Source organism: Python bivittatus, unplaced genomic scaffold, assembly GCF_059951505.1.
Source record: "Python bivittatus isolate LINGU-HERP-01145 unplaced genomic scaffold, Pbiv_v1 ctg000210_np1212, whole genome shotgun sequence".
Classification (NCBI taxonomy): Eukaryota; Metazoa; Chordata; class Lepidosauria; order Squamata; family Pythonidae; genus Python; species Python bivittatus.
In genome coordinates this window covers 18,779,753-18,801,599 of record NW_028277053.1, presented here as the reverse complement: position 1 = coordinate 18,801,599, position 21,847 = coordinate 18,779,753, and the positions used below count along the sequence as shown (strand labels likewise).

Sequence of the window (21,847 nt, the reverse complement as noted above, 5' to 3'; positions counted from 1 at the left end):
CGCGTTTTAATCAGCAGAGGCCCCATCAAAGGACAAACAGAACGATTTGCAGGTCTTTGAATTTTAAACAGGCGGCCGGATTTGAGCGGCGTCACTCCTGCGTGACAAACAGGGCGAAGTCGCAAATCATCGGCTACCCGGGAGTTGGGAGAGCGATGCCGGGGGCGGGGGCGGGAGGCGCGGGGCATCTCCAGAAAAGGAAAATTGTAAGACCGGTTCGCGGTTTTCCTCCGTTCTTCTAGGTTGGGTTTCGCGCGAAGCAGCGCGGGATCCTAACGACGGCACTGGCGGTTCGCAGCGCGCGATGGCTTAACTTGTCTCCTTGCCGCTCTGCTCGGCCGGGCGGGATCGGTGCAACCGGGAAGGCGAGCCGGCGTCTTTTTCCTCTGCCGCTTCAGGATGCGGCTCATTTTCTCCCGCCCTGAAAGACCCCCAGCTTCTAGACCCGCTATTAATTTGAACCAAGATTAAAACGAAACCAAAGACAAACAAAGGCTATCGTTTGATGCCTCTTTGCTCACACGCCGCATTTCCAATGTGCTTTTCTGAGATAGACTTCCAAGCACCGGCGGAGGGGTCCGCGCAGATGTATATTTTGGAAATTTGCCATGTAGACGTTGAGGGTGAGCCTTCGGAAGCAAAGGCAGTTGGGCAAGACTTTCCAATCTTGTTTTGTAAACAGAAAAGTGCAAATGTTGTACAGAATCCCAATTACATTATCTCCTTCAGGCAGCTTCCCGTGCCCCCTCAAGTTCTTGATATCCAAGGATTCAGCCTTGAAATGTTACTTGATTAAAGACGCTTTTTGAAAAATGGGCCTTATAAACCACAGGCTATTGTGGTGAGACCGGAGGTCATGCAGCTGAAACACTGAGACTATTTACATATTTGCTTATTTATTTATTTATTTATTTATTTATTTATTTATTTATTTTTAAGGGAATGATTGCTTTTATTAGCTGGCTAAAACAGGGTGGTTCCTAGCCATTAAACATCAGCATGGAATTAAAAGTAATTCCTCTGGTTTTAATGGTAAAAAAGGAAGAACCCGCTTCAGATAAATACCTGAGTCTGGGGCTACTTTTACAGCAATCCTGGCCCTTCCGTTCCTGTGGATGCAACCTGACGCCCTTTCCTGCAGGGAAGGCTTACTGAACCCAGGGCAAACTTACTTCGGAGTCAATAGCCAAGTGAGGGTACACTCCGTTCAACTTTTGAATCCCCAAAGTCTCCCTCAAGCTGGTACTTGACTCCTGATGGGAACAGGTTGGGAGTCTTCTTGGGTGAGGTTTGCCATAGCCTTCTTCTGAGATTCTTTCCCCCTGTCTAGTCCATACTCCTGGTGGTCTCCCATCCATGGGCCTGATGTGGCTCAGCTTTCTGGAGATAACCTGGAATTATTAGGTTGATGCAGCCACCAGCTGAGAATGACATCTTCGCAAGGCAGTTCAAAATGAAGGTCTCCCTACAGCAGATCACAACTGGGGGATAAAATTCTGGTTATAATTACTGATTCCCCGTCCCCCCCCCCTTACAAAGGCACCAAAATAGTTTAGAGGCAGCTTCACCATTCTCATGCTGATACTTCTCTCTCTCCCTGTGTCATCTTCCAGCTATCTGCTTTTCAGGGAATCTACACACGATTTGGAGGAAAAACAGTACAGTTGCGTTGCTTCTTAATATCGTTCCTCCTCCTGAACCAATTTATCTCCAAGGGTGCACCACACTGATTTCGACATTAATTATTTCAGAGGAAGAACTCCTTCCTACGGGTCCTTCTGATGGCACTGGGTGGCAAGTTGGCCACGGCATTCTGGCGCATGTTCAGCTCACAGCGGGGGCAAGAGGAGACCTCCTGATTCCCAGGCGGGGAAATGACCGAGGGCGAGGGCGAGGGCGAGGGCGAGGGCGGAGGAAAGACTTCTGGGCGCGAAACAGCCCTCGCGGATCAGGCAGCAGAAGCTGGTCGTTTCCTCTGTCCTGCGGTTGTCACACCTTGGAGGGCGGGATAGTCAGAAGGAAGACCGGGACAACGAAGTTTCCAGAGGTCTAGAAAGCGTTTGGGACCTGCCAAAGTCCAGCTCCTTCAGTGTAACGCTTCTCCAGTGAGGTCCAGGCCCTCTGTCCACCCTGCCTAGCGTCTTAACACAAGCCTGCTCGTCCTCCGCCAAGAAAGGCGGTGAGATGGTCGGTTTGCACTCAGGGAGAAATCAAGCAAGCCGCCTCTTCACGTTGCACACTTACCCCTACACAATGCTTAGGAAAGAATTACAAGCCTTCCCCGCAGAGTTGAGCCTACAGCGGGGGAAAGCATTCGTCTGCGGAGCTGAAACTCGAAAGGAAAACTTTACAGAGAAATCGGCAACCGGGTTCCGTTCGGTGAACGAGCTCGTTCCGCAGCGCAAAGCGGGGATGGCGCTAGCCCGCGCCGCTCCTCGGCTTTGACTGGCGTCGCGGACCCCCTCCCCCCCACGCGGCAAAGTTTCTGCGATCGGGGGAAAGCCAAAGCCCGGGGCCCGGCGCCCGAGTCGGCCCGTTCACACGCAGGGACGGGGAAAGGAGAGCGCGCGGGGCTGCCGGCAGCGAAAGTGACGCGCCTTCCCCGGGGGAAAGTGAAAGCGCCTCCTTAGGCAGCCCCCGCGGCGCGTCGGGACTCCGGAGGGGGGCTTGGCGAGGGGGTCGCGGGGGGCCCGGCCAGGGCAGTGTTCCCGGCGGGATCGGGGCCACCGCAAGCGCCCCGCTCGGGGCAAAGTCGGGGGGCCGGTTGCAAAGTCACCGCGCGCCGGCCGGGAGACGCGGCGCTGGGTGGCACCCAGTTGCCGGGGGAGGCGCAACTCCCTCTTGGGGGAGCAAGGGGAGGGAAGGGGAGGGCCCCTCGGCCGAAACCGCCCACCAGACCCTCTTCCTCCTGGAGGGACCCAGGAAGGGAGCTCGAGCGCCAGGCCGCCTGCCCGGCGGAGCCCCACCGGGAACTTCCAGCGCGGGGAGGGGCGCCGCCGAGACCCCCCGGCCTTGGAGGGAGGGAGGGAGGGAGGAGCGGGCGGAGCAAGCGCCCCTCCCACCCCGTCCCAGGCCCCGCCCGCTCGGCCCTCCCCCGCTGCCCGGGAGGGAGGGGAGCGCGAGCCCCGGACCACTGCGCAGCTCGGCTGGCTGGGCGGGCGGCGAGGCGGCCCCGCCAGAGCCCCCCCGGCCTCCGCAGGCGCCCCGAGCCGGGCGGGGACTCCGGCGCGGCTTCGAGGGGCTCGCAAGTTGCGGAGCTCCGCCCCCCGCTCTGCACCGAGTGACAACAACAGCAACGCGCCGCGGCCGGAGGGAGAGCCGGGCAGGCAAGCGGGCGGGCAGGCGGAGCGCGCGGGGCGCGGCGAGAGGGCGGACCGCGCCGCCAGCAGCAGCCCAGCAGCTCCCGCGGCTCCAGCAGCAGCAGCAGAGCAGAGCAGAGCCGAGCGCCGTCCCGCGAGGCAGCCGCAGCGCCCGGCGCAGCCGCCCTCGGGCAACTCGGCGCGGGCCGCGGCGGGCAGCGCCCGGAGCGCCCCTCGCCCTGCCCGCCGCCTCTGATGTGACCATGGCGATGCCGGCGCCGCTCATCCCCGCCGCGCAGCCGGCGCCCCCCCCGCCGCCGCCGCCCCCCGCGCCCCCCGCGCCCCCCGCCGCCGCCGCCTCCCCGCCGCCCGCCCCGGCCGCCCCCGCCGCCGCCGCCGCCGCCGCGCCCCCCGGCCTCTTCCGCCCGGAGCCCGGCGTGGCGGCGGCGGCGGCGGCGGGCGCGGGGGGCGCGGAGGGCAGCTCCGCCGGCTCGGGGTCGGGCGGCGCCCCCCCGGCCCCCTCGGGCAAGCCGGTGTACTCGACGCCGTCGCCGGTGGAGAACACGCCGCAGAACAACGAGTGCAAGATGGTGGAGCTGCGGGGCGCCCAGGTGGCCTCCTTCTCGGTGGAGGGCTGCGAGCTGATCTGCCTGCCGCAGGCCTTCGACCTCTTCCTCAAGCACCTGGTGGGCGGCTTGCACACGGTCTACACCAAGCTCAAGCGCCTGGAGATCACGCCGGTCGTCTGCAACGTGGAGCAGGTGCGCATCTTGCGCGGCTTGGGCGCCATCCAGCCCGGCGTCAACCGCTGCAAGCTCATCTCCAGGAGGGACTTCGAGACTCTCTACAACGACTGCACCAACGCCAGGTAAGCGCCGGAAGGGCCGCCCGGGAGAGTCTCGGCGCGCGCGCGCGGGTCTGCGTGTGCGTGTGCAAGCACCCGGCGCTCGCTGGCACGGCGTCTCTCCGCGGAGCGCAGCGCCCCCCCCGCGCAGCTCCAGCCGCGCCGCGAAGTTGGGGAGGGCGGGCGTCTTGGGGCCCCCCGGGAGAGGCAGAAGCCGGAGGAGTTCGTTGCGATGAAGGGGCGCGCGTGTGGGGGTAAAGTTGCGGCCAGCTTCCGAGTTGAGTTTTCAAGTGTTCATCCTTGCGCCGCGGATCCCTTCAAAGCCTTTCCCAAACACCCGCGTTTGCCTTCATTTTCTGCGCTTAGAAAGGGGCGGGCGAGAGCGAGCGAGCGAGCTCTGCCGAGGCCGAGGCCGAGGCGAAGGCCGGGCTTGACCCCTTCTGCTGCTGTCCTGCCGCTGCCCCCGCTTTTGTGTTACCACCCCCGGAGGATGCTCCGCCACGGCCGCTTAGCCGAGCCTGTTCGGGTCCTCCTTCGCCACGAGGGTTGGACGGCAGCGGATGGAGAGAAAGTTGGGCGGAATCCGTGCCTTTTCAGACCGGCTCGAGAGCTCCTGCTGGCTGCTTGACCCGGGTGTCTGGCCAGGGACCATCCTGATTTGGAGCAGTTTTGGAGAACCGGCGGACAATTCGGGGGTGGGATGGATAAATCCGTTCGCTGCGCGCCGAGCATGTCGGTCGGTCGGTCGGTCGGTCGTCGGTGGTGATGCCTCTGCGAAGCCTCCAAGATCGTGGAGGCCTTCTGCAGAATTCCCGCGGGGGGTTTCTCCCCCGACCCGTGCCCGGGGCCCTTGGGTGGTGGGTTAGAAAGCGCGGGGCATGGAACAGGGGGTGGTTTTGGAACAGCTGAGGGGCCAGCATGGAGGCAGGGACAGCCTCCGAAGGCTGGGGTTGATTGAACGAAAGAGCGGTCAAAAAGGCTGCTTCGCCCCATGGAGAAAAACTGCAAAAACCGGATATGTAATATTTTACAAAGTCTCTGCCTAAGATGCATACCAATTAGGTGTTTTAACAAGCCAGAGGTTACTCAGTTGTGAGAATTGTGGCCTGTGTAATGTTGAGAAATATAATTCATACACTCCTTATGCACATATAGAGACAGGCTGTAAAATATGCATTTAAGATTTTGTATACGTCTCTCTTTTCACACATGTCAGCAAGACTGCCTTTGAAGACGGAGAGCTCACTGCCTTAATAAATACAGATAATTCCCGGATAGAAGGGTTTTCCTTGGGATTAAAATTAAAGGTCTAATTAATGTAACAATGCCCACATTTATATCTTATTAATACTACTTTGGTCCAGAAAGTTACACATATTTTACCCTGCTTCACTGTTAAGAGAATGAATGAAGAAGTTGAGTATTTCTTACTGTATGGAATTCCAGTTTCATTTTAAACTGAGTTGTTTTAAGGGATGCTTAATATAACCAGACTAAGAGCAGCAAAATATTCAGGGGTATGTACAGCCGCACAGAGACGTCTGTTCCTGGTTTAGCATTTCATAAACCTATTTGAAATTGAACAGCAGTACGTGCCTCGCAGGTATCCTGATGCATCTTATCTGCTGCGACTAAGAAGAGAAGTAAAATGGTAAGAAGAGAACAGGTGGAGACGGTAGGACGCAGTAGGCCTGTCAGATTTGCATGCCTCGTCTTTAATTAACTGAATTATTTACGGGCAAACAAAGGAAAAGGCCTGTTTTCCAACGACAGATGAAGATTTGTTTCTGTGCAATTCTTTTATAAGCAAGCGAGGCAATTCTTTTCCCTCCCTTCACTTGATGGCTAAAACTCTGTGTTCCTCTGAGACTCAGGTGCCCGTGAACTTTTTGGAACAAATGTATTTCGACACCTCTTTCGGTGGATCCAGGAGAGGTAAAGAAGGAAAAAAGGCACCGCAGTGACAGTAGTGTGCTGGTGCGATCCCTTCCCAAAAGCTGTGATGAATCTCCTTTCATGGACACCTTCAAGCAGAGGAGGTGGGCATCCATCCACGTCTTTGGGGAGGCTGCAAGTGCCACCTCTGCCACGGGGGTGGCTGGGCTTAGTGGCCTCGGGGGCCCTGTCCAATCCTGTGACGTTCTGCTCTTTTGCTACCTTAGGATCCTGGGAGGGAAATCTAGCAGCGAGTGAGCTTTCCCACCACCAAACTTTCGCTTCTCAGGCTGTTCTGATATCCTCTGTAGATCTAATCCAGCGTTTGGCGATCTGGAAGTGTTTTCCCTTTGCGAGTCAGTAACTGTGCAAAGAGGAGAGAAAGGCAAACAAGATGTGCTTGTGTGTGTGTTGACCACACCCCAACTTCATGCCTGTCTTCAGGGGTCAGGGAGCTGAGACAGAGAGGTCCCCTGGAAATCCACATTTGGGGAAATGGAGCGCCTGTCCAAGGAGGACGTTCCTCTTCTGTTTTAGAGCTGAAAGTGAAGTCTGAGGGCATCACCCTGGTGGGGTCGGTTTTAGGCTAGGAGTGGGGTTAATTAGGTCAAAACAAAAGAAGCCACACTAGTGGAACTTACATGAGGGGTGGACTGGGGGACTGGCACTTCCTTTCTAAGGATTCCCTGATTTTCTTTTTTTCAGACAGCTGTGTGAGAAACTTTGGGTAAGATTTACCAAACTGTTGCTAATGCTTTCCCCTATTTGAGGCTGTATAATCCCTGCCCATTAATAATTTTGGCTTGCTTTACTGATTACTTTAAAAAGCTGGGTTAGACTTGGGGAATTTTAACGCCATCCTTCTGTTTACCTTCTCTTTTTTGGAATGGTTGGAGAGGACGGCGGTCAGTTGGAACAGGAGATACTGTTTGGAAGGAGAGAGATAGGAGTTGCTCACACAACTGTTTCTGCATTGACGGTCCAAGAATATAGTAAATAAGGCAAAAACAGTGTCTGCAGAAACACGGTGAAGGCTGTAATCAGATCATTTCTCGCCGTGCAGTTTGGCATGATATTGTTAGAGTATGTAGAACATTCAGTTTATGTTTATGATTAATCAGTTTATGGTTTAAAGTGGACTCTCTGAAAAATTTGACAGACAGATCCTTGAACTTTGATAGAACTGTAGCCTGGGCATAAAGCTGTGTGTGTTTGGTTGGAAGTAATTCTCACAATGGGTCTTCCCCACCTGTGTGTTCAGAAGCACAGGGAGCCCCACTTTCTGTCAGCATATAATCCAGCATGGATTGATGTATTTTGCTGCTTGAATCTGACATGGCTGATAAGGCAAATCAGTTTATTGGAAGCATCTCTCAGGAAACAGGTGTAAATAGAAAACTTTTTTGACAAAAAGAATAGCATCTTTCCAATATGCAGGAATATTTTTGGGAAGCATTTCCCCCTTTTCTGTGACTGCCTGCAGTTTGCATTGATACACATACCTTCAAACAACCACTCAGCCCCAAATTTCTCTCTGACTCCCAACATTCATTTTACAAATCTGCTTCCATTTGAGTTGTTTTACTTAAAAAGATAGTTGTGACAAATGGATATTTATGGCTGAATTAAAATGCAGTTTCACAGCAATAAATGGACTCTCGTTATTTTTATGTTTCAGCAAGTTGACAACCTAAAGAACATCTTTTTTGGGGGGGGGGTTGTTGTTGTGACCGTGACACAGTAGATGAGACTAACCGTTTATAGTTCATGGTTGTATCCAGTTCAATCCAATGGCATTTTGAGAAAGACAATAATTTGTTGTGAATGATATTCTAATTTAGAACCACTTTATTTATTATTTATTTATTTATTTATAAAAATGAAATAGAGATGAACGGTCTGTCTAGAAATTAGCAGAGATAAACCTGATAGATTAGCCTTCAGAACTTTGGTGCTAAAACCTTTAGATTTAAGCTGTTCATGGACAAATTCAGTTCTGGCCATCCAGGAATGTGAAGTGCTAGATTTGAGGAGGCTTCTTCTCTGGGAAGCGAGCTTAGAGGGTAGGAGCCTAAAGGACAACACCAGCCCAGGACTCTTGATTTAATGAGGTTATGGGTTGAGATGGCCAGCTTCCTGGGAAGCCCCAGTGAAATAAAGAGTTAGAATGGTTTGCTCCAGAACTCCTGGGTTTTGTAGAATTTTGCTGTGGCCCAGCCTCCTTCATCTTGAAACCTCCTTGGGTCAAGCTCTTGAATCAGCACCCCCCACCCCCCCACTTGAACACAGGTCGGTTCCTTCAGCATTTTGCTCCTCTTCCAGGATGGTGTTCAAAGACAGGCCGAATGGAAGTGAGGAGTTGGGAGAGATGCACAGGAATTGCTTTGTTGTCGGGGTGGCAAGTGTGGTTTTTGGAATTCAACATGTTAAGAGATTGTACACTCAGGTCTTTGTTCTGAAACCATAGCTGGAAGAAATACTAGACAGATAATATTTATTGTTGTATCTCATACCTCAGTACAGTCCTAGTTTTTTATTTAAACATCAAAACGCTCTTCAAACAACAGACGTACATTATATGATTTATGAAGTAGATATTGTATTCTGGAGCAAACCAAGTGAGATTTTACTCAACAGCTAAGTATGTTCCTAGATTTATTGGCAGCAGACAGGTAGAAGGACAGAAATGCCTACAAAAATATGCTGTCTAAAGTAGAGCTGTGGGTCCATTTGCCATGATAATATTTATACAACATTTATGATATTGATACTAATAAATAGGCTGATATTTATACTAGGGGCTATTTACTTTTTTCCATTTTTTTACCCACCTCATTTGAACATAGAATACAAATTAAAGTGTGAATGTAGTTGCAAAGTTAATTAAATAATTGCAGTCTAACCTTTTACTCTAGGCCAAGGCAACTGAGTTAAAGGGTTGACAAAGACAGCCTTAATATTCACTTAAAGTTTAGCCATAGACTCCCCCCCCCCCATTGTCCACTTACCTGCTTTCAGTGTTACAAATATAGATTCATATTTCTGTTTAGGAAATAAAATCTCAGTCATATTTTCATCATTCGGTTATACGAAAGAGCTTGAGAAATTGTTCACAATGATATTGACCTCCAATAAATCTTACAGTCCACAGGCCCTATTTATAATTTATGTAATTTTAAAAATGTGGATACTTCATGAAAAACAGCTAAAAGAAATATATCTAGCACAGCTGAGAAGCAAAAAGTTTCTTGCCTGCATGCGATTTGTAGTCAGTTATTGTTTTTACTTTTCATACAAATCAGAGGTTGTTTGTATTTATTCTTGATGAATTACATTGTATTTTGCCAGGAAAAAGATGAAACAAACGAAATGTTTTCAAACAATGCAGTCCATATATACCTCTTCAGAATTAAGCCTACTGATTTCAGGAAGTTTACTTTAGTATACAATTGCAGTCTAGTAGCATTGAATCTTGTTAAATATTTACTTTACAAATTGAATAAGTAAATCTATATATCTATATCCGTTTATATGTCTGTGTGTATAACTGCATGTTTGCTTATTAAACTGGTGAAAACCAGTTGATAGAATGCTGAAAAATTAAATATACTAATTGCTAATATGTGGAGCGTACACTGGTTAATTTTTAATGAACTGTTGCACAACCTGAATATATCTCTATATTTAAGGGTATCTTGGATGACGTACATCCAAGAAAATAATTGCCCCAAAGTTTCAGTTTTGTCTCGTACTATGAGCCCTTTCCTGTATGAACTTTATTATGTAGCTGTCCAAAATCTGAATATTCATTGTGTGAAATTTGGTGCATGAGTGTCATGTATAATTTGTAATCCCTGATGGAAACGGAGAAATTGCATCATGGATGCTTGCTCTTTTCTTTGAAATTATTCTGTTGATTTATAAAGTTAACTTAGCAGTGGTATTCATTGGCCACAGGTAAATATATACAAGATGTTTAAATGCCTGTGCAAAATGCTTTTTACCTCTTCTTGTTTGAGGATGAGGATATTTGGAAATGCAACAGGAATGATCAGGGATAACAACCCCTCGTCCGTCTAAAATAACACACGTTCAGCAGCTGGTTGGAGGCACAGGGTGGGCACCGCTGACGTCCAGTTTACCTTTCCCACTCAATTATTTAAAATCAATACTTTCCCCACCCGCTTTACATTCCATTCGTGGTTTTAAAAATGTTTCCATGCGAATCTGCACGTGGACACCAGTCCAACGGGGCATGTTGAAGCAGCAATGCTAGATGGCTTGACATTGGCCAAAACAGTGACTGGTTTTAAGTTGCTTAAGTGGATCTTTCTGTGACAGGAGTTGACTTTGAAAGCCAGTATGTGGCCAACGGAAAAGGACAGATATTTCTTCAAAGGCAATTGGAAAGAAGTGGTTTTCTCCTATTAGACGTATTTAAGAGAAATAGGAAGTGTTTCATGCTTTGCTTTAAAGGGATGAAAGTCAGAAGACCACCCTAGGTCAGAACTTTTGGTCGTGTAGCCAGATGGGGGGCAATTCTGTTGGGCCTCCAGAATGAGCCATTTTAAGTAAGTGTGCTTGAAAAGGTTGATTTTATTTTTACTGGTATAGCTGATAGTGTTTGAGTAAAACCACTTGATGGAACTTGGCTATTGTCTGTGATTCTTTGGGTCTTAAATAAAGAGGTTAATCTTTTAATATCAATTCTTCTCCTTGTCAGCCTGATTCAGTCCAGTCATATTAAGCCTTGAATCCAAGTACTGTTATTTACGTGAGTTATGGATCTGTTGATAGCACCCTTTTCTTGTGAGTCTGTTTAGTGATGAATGGGATCTTCTTTAAAAAACCAGCCTTGATGAATTGTTAACAATTCCTAGGTTCAGTCAGGATTTAATCCTCCTAAAAAAGTCAATTTCATGTGAACAATTAGGCGTACAATATGCAGTACTTCTCTGTGACATAGCTTTCATTTGAGGAGGCGCTTTTTAACATTTGAAAAGCACATTAACCGTTTATGATGGGGCCTGTGAAGGCTCAAATACAGATTTGTATTCTGCTTCTTACTTTCTTGTTATGCCTCGTTGGCCTTCTTTTGCATCTGCCTTTCGAACTTCTTGCTCCTACCCAGTTCCAGTTGTTGTCAGCTCGGGATGTTGCACTGTGAAATCACAGGTTCCGTCTGGAGCACATCTGTACAGGAATCTGTTGGACTGATTCCCAAAAGAATCTCATCTAAGGATGCACACTGGCAAGGTTTTCTTTAAACCTTTTGTTTAGAAATAAGTTGCACTAACTTAATTAGGAATTTGCACACTTATTTTGGAAACCTTTAGGCCACCTTAAAAGGGTACTGCTGTAATACCCGTTTTCAATCTTTTTGCTCATGGTTGATTTTACTCTTGGAGTGTGGTGTTGTGAATTATTCTTTATTTATCCAACACCCAATGTCTTTAGAGTTTTTCTTTCTGCTGTAAAGGGAATAATAATTCCTGTCAACAGTTTGTAACTGATACAAGTTCATGAGCATTTTACCACTACTTTTCTTACTGTACGGATGTTGGAAAGATCAGTTGTGTTCAGAAAAGTACCATTTTCTGTCACAGAACTCATTTCTTTTTCTGTCTTAAAATGATAACCCAGTTTAACCAAACTAGCGTTTTAGGAACCTGAAACTTACATGCCATTTCTCAAGAGAGAGCCTTGATAAGTGTCAGTTTTACTTTTTACCTGTAGGGTAGATGTGTTTGACATTCAAGTTGCTAAAAACGTTCTAATAATTGGAAGAATTCTTAAGGCTTTTTGCTGTATTGTCTCTGTGGTCGTCACAGCTTGCTAGAGTTGCAGTTTAGGCTTGTAGTTACAACATTTTGCTAAAGAAGGTAGAAGAGGGAAGAAATTATAACCAGGGCAAATAATTTGTCTGGTGCATCTGTGGTATCTTGAAGTTGGATTTTGTTCAAATACGTTGAAGTCCCAACTTCAGGAGATCAGAGGTGCACCAGATAGACAAGCTAGGAAACACTTGCAGAGCACAGCTCCTGAAATTCTCTCCAACCCCTCACCAGCAGGATAATGAAGTAGTGTGTTGTGTTGTGTTGTGTTGTGTGTATTTCTTTGTGGGCATGTAGGCACCAGGAAGCAGAAGGTGAGTTGCATATGCTCTACTGTGGGTCATGTGACCAGGAGGGGTGGGTGCTTAGAACTGACAAGTTGACAGCATTGTGAGTGACTGCCCGTAGACAAGACAGATGGACCGAATCCAGACCCCCCAACATCATTTCCTTCCACCATTCCACTGAGTTGGAAAAAGTGAAAAGTTTGCATTTGTTTAGTCAAATCATTCAGTTTGAAAAACTGTTTTGTTGAACTTTCAAATCATGCCATTCACCTATCACTGCATCTTTTTCTGCTTTGGTTTATATATTCTATTAGTTTAAAATTGAGAAGGTTTTTTTAAAGGATGGGGTGATACTTACCTTCCTTACAGATTTTCATGGTTAGCAAATATTTATTTTAGATTTTTTTAAAAAAAGAAGTATGTGTTGCAGTTTTATTGTAATTTCAAAGAAAGATTTCCAGAAAAGTATTTTATGTAATCGCAGTTGCCTTTCATAACGTCAGTATCCCAACTCTGGGAGTTGATGTCCACGCATCTTAAAATTGCCAAGTTTGAAAAACACTGCTGTAGAGCAGTGTTGGGTTCCACTCAAGGTTGGACTTTCAAATAAGCTGGAGCTGTTATTGATATTGTTACAGTTCTTGTTTTCATGGAACTTTGCATTATATCAGAAAATAATGCAATGGAATGCCAGAATGATTTGATAGAGCAGAATATCTGTTTGGACAATAATCACAATAATTCTCAGCAATGGCTGAGTATCTTTTGGAAGTGAATTTGTAGTTACCGCACCATAGTGGTGACTAGATCCAAACATTGTGTTAAGCTATAATGTGGTTTGTTTGGGGTTGACATGTTATACAGTATTATTCTAGATTTGCTGAATATCTGGTAAATCGGGTGGAGAGGATTAGTTTTTCTTCTGGAGGGTCTTCTTAAATTCAGGGTTGACCACATTTGGGGTAAATGTGATAGTTGACAATTATTTCTTCTTTGTCATCTCCCCCGCAACCCATATTCATATTGTATGTTTGTAAAATCACCATAGTTAAATAGGTCCCCACCAGTTTAGGTTCACGTGCTTTCCTTCCTCAGCTCCAGGGCCCCAAAAACAGGAGTGCCTGTCTTGATATGCGGTAGTACAGCCTGAATATTGTGGGCTGTGTAAGGGGATAGCAGTAAACATGAACGTTCAACATTTTTCCAGCCTTAGCATTACACATTGTTTGGATTTCAGGGTTATCACTGGCCATAAGGGAAAGCTTGAATGTTGCTTATCTCTTGTTAACTTCCCATGAAGTCCAAATGCTTATGGGATACAGTTTAATAAGGGAATGCATTTTTTGGTAATTATAGCATGCATCGAAGGATCTCTAGCATGGGGCCTAAGATAATGTGGATTCTACGGCAGGGTTTTTGAGAAGATGCCTGTCAGTGCAATCTGGATGCGTTTCAAGATGGAGTCCCTTCTCCAAAGGGAGTGTAGATGTCACATGTAGGTTTCCTGTAGCTCAGCTCCCTCTCTTTCCTTTTCCTTTCTCAGGGCAAAGCCCCCCAGCCCCCCCTCCAGTGCGAGGATGGGCCACCAACCATTTCCAGAGGACATGCGCACACATCACCGACTGTAGCTCCTTGACCACCCACAGCTGGGACAGCTTTGGTTGCTGTGCTCTGGAAGCTTGCCTCTAGGCGCTGGGTGGGGTCAGCATGGGCCCCATTAATGCTGTTGTGTTGCATGTGAGCAAACTTGTGGCTCCAGTTGGTTCTGCTTGTTTCTTGTGGGATTGTCCCCTTCCATCTGTTCCTTGACTTCTTCTCCTGCCCATAGTCTTCTTTTGTCTATGAGGGAGATCAGAACCCCAGGTTCAGTAGCTGCTGCTGCTGCTGCTGCTTCTTTTTTTTTTAATTTTATTTAAAAAATAGGTTAGGTGACTGGTCCACTTCTCTAGCCCTGAAATTGACTAGCCTGTTCCTGAGATGTAACTGTAATTGACGGGATACAGTTTTTGTATTTCTGCATCCTGCCCGGCTGGTGCTCCCAGGATACTTGACTCCTTACTTTGTCACTCCATTGCTGCAACCGGACCCCAACATTTAAAACCCTTTCTCAAAGTCCAGTTCTTCAACAGCACTTATCCAGCAGCTGCACAAATCCAGATGACCATTAGATGTCAGTCTAGTTGACTGGTTGACCCATAGTTCCCAGAAATAAAAGAAAAAAAAGTTCAATCAGTAGGATGCGAGAAAAAAGAGAAAACTGCAGTGCATGGTGTAAACAGAAGAAGGTGCGGGCCAGTTGGAGCAGACTTTTCATATGACGGATGGTGATGGGTGGGACTGGCGTTTTAATGGAGGGATCTGCCAGTCTTGGCCCTTAGCTGCTGCGTGTTAAAGCATCACAGCACAGGTCTGTCCCAAGTGCCCGGTTGGGGCGCTCTGGTGGCAGGATGATTTCCTGTCTTCTCTAAGATGGGTGGAGGACATGGGGAAGCAGCTGTGGAATTGTGGCCTCTGAGAAGTTTAATCCTCCACTTTCTGTTGTTTTGCACACTGTGGTTGATTGAGGCGTCAGAACCCGGCAGCGTTGGCTACCAAACATTGTTTGAAATCATGATGCAAAGGAGACTTGAAATTACGGTGCGGAGACAGGGTTCAGCTAATTATTGTTTGGCCATCATAAACATTTATAATCAAGAAAGCAAGAAGGAAGGAATGAAAGACTTTTGGTGAGTCTGGATGGATAGTATCCTGGGTCCCCAAAATATACTCAGTGTTAAACAGAATTCAGACTAATTGATTTATTTAATTTATATGCTGCCTGGCTCCCAGCAACTCTGTATTGCATTTAGTGTATATTGGTGATCACGTTCCTAAAAAACTGTGTTAAAAAAACCCTTTTAAAACTCTGTTGCATCCAAGCTGAATGAATGGGAAGTGAAAGGGGGGGGGGGACCCAGAGCATTTTTAAGAATGCTGCTAATTAGGACCCTCTGTACTGTTGAAATATTGGGGAATGATGGAGACATAAATTTAAGCAGTGGAAGAAAGCTCAGATGATTTGCAGATCTGTGACTTTTGCTGGATTGGGCCAATGACCTTTTCTTATAAGTTCTCCCAGGCTTTATGTTTCCATTCGGTATCCTACTAGGAAGGAAGGAAGGAAGGAAGGAAGGAAGGAAGGAAGGAAGGAAGGAAGGAAGGAAGGAAGGAAGGAAGGAAGGAAGGAAGTCATTCCCTTCCCGTTGCACTGCTGCTTCTTGAGATGGGAAGTGGTCCTATGGAGAAGTTCAGAGATGGGTTTTCCCTCTTCTGCCTCTGATGCTCAGATGGTAGGACTGTGGGAGAGGTTCTGCTCTCTGACATGTACAGCAGTCTAGACTCCTAGCCCCATCTGGCCTCATCTGGAGCTCTCCACCCCTCCTTTCCCCCATCAGCAGGCCTTTCAAAGGATCTGTATTTATCTGCCCTTCAATTATAGTGGTATTAACTTTGTTGTGAATGTGGCCTGTAGCGTGGTAATTTTACTTTTTCTGAAACGAGCAGATAGAATTAAACTTAACACTCCACTGTATGATTCAGATTGTCCCCAAACCCTAAGGGACAGAAACTTAAACTGGGTTTATAAAACCATAGAATTATATAAATGTTGGTTGGGATTTTTTTTTTTTTAGGAAATGATAACAATTTAATCCTTAGTGTTTGCATTCTTTGGGGCTGGATTTAATCAATTCCTCATGCCCACGTCTGTTGCCTTCTGTGTTCAGCAAAAGAGTATTTTTTTGGAAGCACGAACTCTGTTTCTGAGCATTTAGCCCTTCCATGCTCACTGCTTTATGCTTTGAGTGTAGATAAAGGACTTCAGTCTCTTTAATCCCACTTTTCAATGTAGCCCAGGGGATAGGAAAGTATATTTGTTGAAAATTTGATCAGCCTCATAATCACAAGTTGCATAGCTTTATCCTGAAGATTTAGAAACAATCACCTGCTTAAAAGTAAAGGCTTCAGAGGTGAGCTTTCCATAGTAGTAAAGCAGGCAGAAAAATAAAATGTTCATATTTTCCTTTTACCTTTGGGCAAACGTGCTTCAGGTTGATTAACATTTGATATGGGAGCCAAACAGAAAAGTAATTCCACCAGGTTTGTCTCCACCAATATAACTGGACAGAATCAGTTGTCTGTGCTTGACTATTGTTCTTTTAACTAAGGGGGCAGTTCTGTCTCAAAGAAAGGTGTCAGATGGACAGATTAGGATGAGATACAATTTATTGATTTTTATTAGCTAAATATCTAGCAAGCATTCCCAAAGGCGGGTGGAATACATTAGGAACCCTTAAGAGCAAGTGAAAAGTAACTTAAAAGAAATACGATAGCATTGAAAAGATATTTATAATTTCAGTTCACTTTAAAAACTCTAAGGTAGAGAACAGAAATAGACCAAGCTGGAAAAGCACAACAGCACCAGTTTAACTAAAAGCCTGAAAAGATGAGTATGTTTTTAGCTGGTGCTGAAAGTTTTAAGTTTTGTGCCATTTGGACCCGAATGGGGAAGGGGAACTCTACAACCAGGATGCTTGTGGTGAGAATGCCCTCTTGAGTTGCCCCAAAGCAGATCCTTGGTAAATGCAGTTTCCTTCAGAAGGCATCTTGCTAGAACTTAATTACACATAGGAGCAACTGTCCTCTTGTATTATCTCCTTCCTAAGACATATGGGACTTTAGGTATGATTACAAGTGCTTGAGTTCCCCCCTGTAGTAAACTGAGAGCCTTCTGAATCAGGTGGAATGTGTTTGCAGTAAAGCGGTACATCTGGACTCAAGCCCAAAAGGGAGCATGAATGTAGCACCTGTTTTCAACTATTTACCATTTAAACGTTGGGGCTGGATTGTTAAATTTTTGAGGTTCTTGTATCTGCAGTAAAAGCAACTTATGTAGTGTTGTCCTTGACTCTTCTGCTACTTGGTCGTCAGTGCTGGTTGAGTTTCCAGAGAGGGATGTGCTACTATTCCCTGGGTAAGACTCAGGCAGGATAAAGAGGGTGTGATCTTGTTCAGAACCTCTGGTCTGACAATCTGAAACTGATGCCATAAATCCAAGTCAGTTGGGACGATGGTTGCTTCATTTGGGCTTACATCTTATTAGCGTGGAACCAGACATCTTTATCCCTCAAGTGCCTTGACAGTGAGCCACCACAGCTTTCTGTGGGGTACATGTTAGAAAGCCCTGAGCCACATGTTGGTGACATTTCTGGACAGGTAGCTGAGGATGAAATAGTTTATTGTCATGTGATAGAGTAAGCAGTGCTCTAAATCATGTTTGCTCACCTTCTCACTGAAATTTCACCATTGGCAGTCCAACCATCACCCGTCCTGCTTAATCGTCCACTGATCATATGAGAACCTAGTTAGAGAAAGGATTTGAGGATAGCTGTATTAGCTATTTCAGAGAGCTTTCAGTTGAGGAATACTTTGCAAAATGTTGCTGTTTAGACATCAGCAAGGAACTTTTTTGTTTTAGATTTTTTTTACCCCGCCTTTATTATGTTTATAAATAACTCAAGGCGGTGAACATACTTAATACTCCCTCCTCCCATTTTCCCCACAACAGCAACCCTGTGAGGTGAGTTGGGCTAAGAGAGTGATTGACCCAAGGTCACCCACTGGCTTTCATGTCTACAACAGGACTAGAACTCACCATCTCCTGGTTTCTAGACCAACTGGCTCTTGAGGGATTTGGGGTCTGCTTGCATTCAACATGTCAGCAGGCTTAGGTTAACTGATTCTCCGGCTAATGGCACTTAGGGTAAAACTTGTCGGTTGATAAATTTTGTCTGAGAGGTCATCAGTTTATGAACCACTGTCTGTCTGAGATTTTGAGCTGTTCAAGCACTTACGATACCTGCATTGTAAGCAAAATATAATGCTAACCCTAACAGGTGGATTTCCCTTCTTTTTCTAAGCTGGAGAGTACCAGATTTTCCGAGTGAGCAGATGTTGAGAGCATATAAAGGGCTATGAGTGAATGGAGATAGTTGCCCAAGATTTGAGGAGGATTTTAATATATTCAGAATTTCATGGAGTTATTTCCTAGCTAGGTTAGGCCCAAGCAAATATTATGGCTTCCAGCGATGGGCTGGTTCACACAACCTGCTAATTCAAAGGGTAGATTCCTACCACATTCAGCCACAAACTTCTCAACACCATTAGAACCTGGCCTAGTGTGCCTTGGGAACTCAGTCCTAAAACCTAACGTCCTAGGATTATAAACATAGAAAAAGTATTGCTTTTTCATTTTCTATACACCTGGATAGAACATGCAGACATGTCAAGAGACAACAATGAACCATATTTATTTGCTTCATTATGCTCATGTTGGTAATAGGGAAAGAATTTAGTCCCAAGTTCATATGTCAAAATACAAGTTTTTCAAATAAATTAAGCATTGTGGTCTCCTTGATAGATAATATGAATAGTTGTATCATTTGAGATTGATGTCCACTTTGAGATTTTTTTTTAAAAAATGGGATGCAGTACATAAACGATATAAATAGATACTTACAGGGAATCCTAGAATACTAAATTAAAGTTTTATAACTTTTTTCAGTGCCGTTGCATTGTGATTGCCCCGTTGATTGAAGATTACTCCTTGAAACCTCACCTTGCTTTTTATTTGTCATGGATCTTCTGCCATCTAGCTTCATTCAGTAACCTTGGAGTTAATGGTTAATGAGGAATCTCGAAAAAAATCTACTTTTATGCTGTCTACATAACATGAATAAATTAATTCAGTGCTGGCGTATCCTTCCATTCTCCTCTTTTGTTTTCCCCTGAGCTAAATCATACTAAATATGGTTATCTTTCTTCAAAGGTGAGTTGTTCCAGCTGGTTGACTGTGTAGAAGTTGTCATCTTCTGCATCTTTTCGAGCTCAGAAATGTCTTTTCTGAGGCTTGATGATCAGATCTATACAGTTTTCAAAGTGCGATCACTGATGTAGATTTCTGAAAAGGCACCATGGTTTTGGGTAAAGAGGTTTTCAGCGTGGATTTTTTAAAACCACAAATGAACCCTCATCTGCACAGAGTGAGCAGCTTTTCTAACTTGTTAAGCGATGGTCTGGTTTGGGTTGTTAAGGCTTCATTAAGGTTGGCCCCAGATCAGCCTTTCTTTCTGACATGAGCAATGCATAGAAGACTCCAACTAACTCCAGTTGATCAGCTTCAGAACAAGGTAGGATATTAACTACACAGAATTGTCGGGGTGTAGCTGTTGGTATGATAGTGATGGTGAAGATATTACCAGGTCTATATTTGTATTTGGGAAAAGATCATCTGAACCTGAGTTTTCAATATACTCTTTTCCCTTAAAATAAGCATGCTTTTTCCAGTTCTGCATTCCCAAATAGCTAGCTATCTTCAGAAAGAGCCCCAACTTGCGTGTGTTTCCACGGCTATTGTCGATTGGCATGGGCCACCTGATCTGGCGAAGACACCTTGAAAGCCACCTTGCATTGTGAGGAACTCCCTGAAATTTGGCCAGCCAGCTCTCCCTCTCTGCTGCGAATCATTCAATCTAGTGGTGCCCCAGCAGGATTCCCAGAGATCGGAAGAAAGCAGGGCTAGAACTGTGAATCATACAGAGACCGCGCAAGAGAGACCACCATCGGCTTTTTAACCATTTCTTTTAGCACAGCGCTGTGCACGGTTGAAAGTTTCCCTTCCAGATGCAGGAGGCTGAATTATTGTTAACCAGCAAGAGCCTTTCTTCTTGCAAATGAAATACAAAACAAAGAACAGCAACAACAACAAATAGGGCGAGACTCATGGAAGAGTTGCAGAAGCTTTAATGTGCTCTACATTAAAAATGAACTTTGTGGCGCTTGAGAAGGGTTGATGTGGGGAAGAGGAGAGGGTAGTTTTGAAAAAGGGGTTGTGACAGCGAGTCTGTTGGTTTGGTTTGGTTTTTTACAAAAGTTGTTTGTGATTTCAGGTACTCCTGGGAAATCTTTTGATCAGATTCACATCTGTTCCTGTCAAAGTGGGTGCTAAGATACTGGTCACCCAGCAACCATGTCCAAGGGGGAATTGGGCCGATAATAACTTCAAAAAGGAATGACAGATGCTAGATTAGGATGAAAGACAAAACGCATGAAAAATGAGCTTGTTAGAATAAAAAATTGTTCAGCCACCTTCATGCAAATTACTGAACGCTTGCATGCTGTAATTCCGACTTGCCTGTGGATTGAGGAGAAATAAAGAGGGGGTATATCTAAAACTCAAAACATGTAATTTTTAGTGCCAATTAACATACAAGCTGCACCTTTCTAGTAGCCCTCTCTCCCCCCTAAGATTAGGCAGCTGGGTATTTAATTGTAGGTTGCATAAAAATCACATTACTTGGTACTGTTTGCGAATCTTCCAAAGAGATATATTGATTTTAATAGCAAAACAAACAAGTTGTCCTCCGTTAATTAAAATATTTAAGGCTGAACGTTTGTGCTCGCAGACCCTTTCTCTGGTCGCGTTCATTAATAAAAGATCATGGAAGCCGACCGAGCTCCCGTGTTGTGGGCTGCTCCATTAAAGTCTTTTTGTTGTTGTTGTTTTTCCCGGTGCAGAATAAAAATAGAGCCATTTGCTCATACACGTGAATATTAAAGTGGGGGGCTTTAGCCCGCGGTATTATTATTGAAATCTTCACGTGCCAGTCAGCACTGAGAAAAGAGCTGATGAAATAGCCTGATCGAGAGCGCGTTCTGTGCCTTGGTTACCAGTGTCTAATGTGGTCACGTTCAGAAATTGATTTTCTTCAGAAATTAATTAATTTTTCATATCGCCCCAAGCTGCAGTTAAAAAGAGTGCATCCTTGTCTGTTTTTTCCAGAAATACTGCCTAATCATATTAATACCATTGCCCCAAGGATAAAAAGATAATTGTACAAATGCATTTGGAAATATGTATCGCTGAGTATTTATGATTGAATTATGCAAATGACCTAGCTCTTATCCTTTCCAGACCCAGATTGTCTAATTAGGATTGATATGCTGAATAGATGTTCCAGAATTTGAATACAAGCATGTCCAAAGAGCAGAAAATTGGAAATGACAAGGCTGAAATGTTGAGGAAAGTGTCTTTCCTTTTCTGTTTCACTAATATGGTGCTAGGACATGGAGTTTTTCCTTCGGCTGTTTTCGTGACTCATCTCTCCTAGAGTAAAGTAGGGGGGAAAAATCTACTTTCTGAAATAACACTGTTTTATAAATAACATAATGTTCTGCTCGTGCGCTTCCTCTTTTTTTCCCGGTGATGTTATTGTTAGGAATGTTTTTAGGAATACGTTCCTCCTTACAGACGCAGATTATTCTCTTCCTTCTTTCATTGTCCGAGGGTTTATATTTTTATTTCACGAGATCCTCTAACGTTGGAGTGGTGCTCCTCAGTTCAGTGCTGGTTTCTGAAAGGTGGCCTGCTGATGCTTTCTGAATTAGCAGTTTCATTCTCCTGTTTGTGCTGAATCACAAGGGGGAATATACCTTAGTAGGGCTAGTTTTAAAGTAGCCCAGTTCGCAGTGTTGTTTTGAAAGATCAGTGGCTGGCAACGCGTACAAAACTGAAAACCTAAGTCGGAGTTACGCTGGCAAATGCTTGTCCTC

The 21,847-nt window shown here is 45.6% G+C and overlaps 1 protein-coding gene across 3 annotated transcripts in view; it reads left to right on the top strand.

Moving 5' to 3' along the window:
* The first annotated feature begins 3,562 nt into the window (after positions 1-3,562).
* Positions 3,563-21,847, top strand: part of DACH1 (dachshund family transcription factor 1) — a 295,749-nt gene continuing 277,464 nt past the window's right edge. For all 3 annotated transcript variants that reach the window (XM_007424218.4, XM_088139521.1, XM_088139522.1), the window contains exon 1: positions 3,563-4,167. In XM_007424218.4, the coding sequence (XP_007424280.2) occupies positions 3,563-4,167 (605 nt within the window). The remainder of the gene's footprint in view (positions 4,168-21,847) is intronic.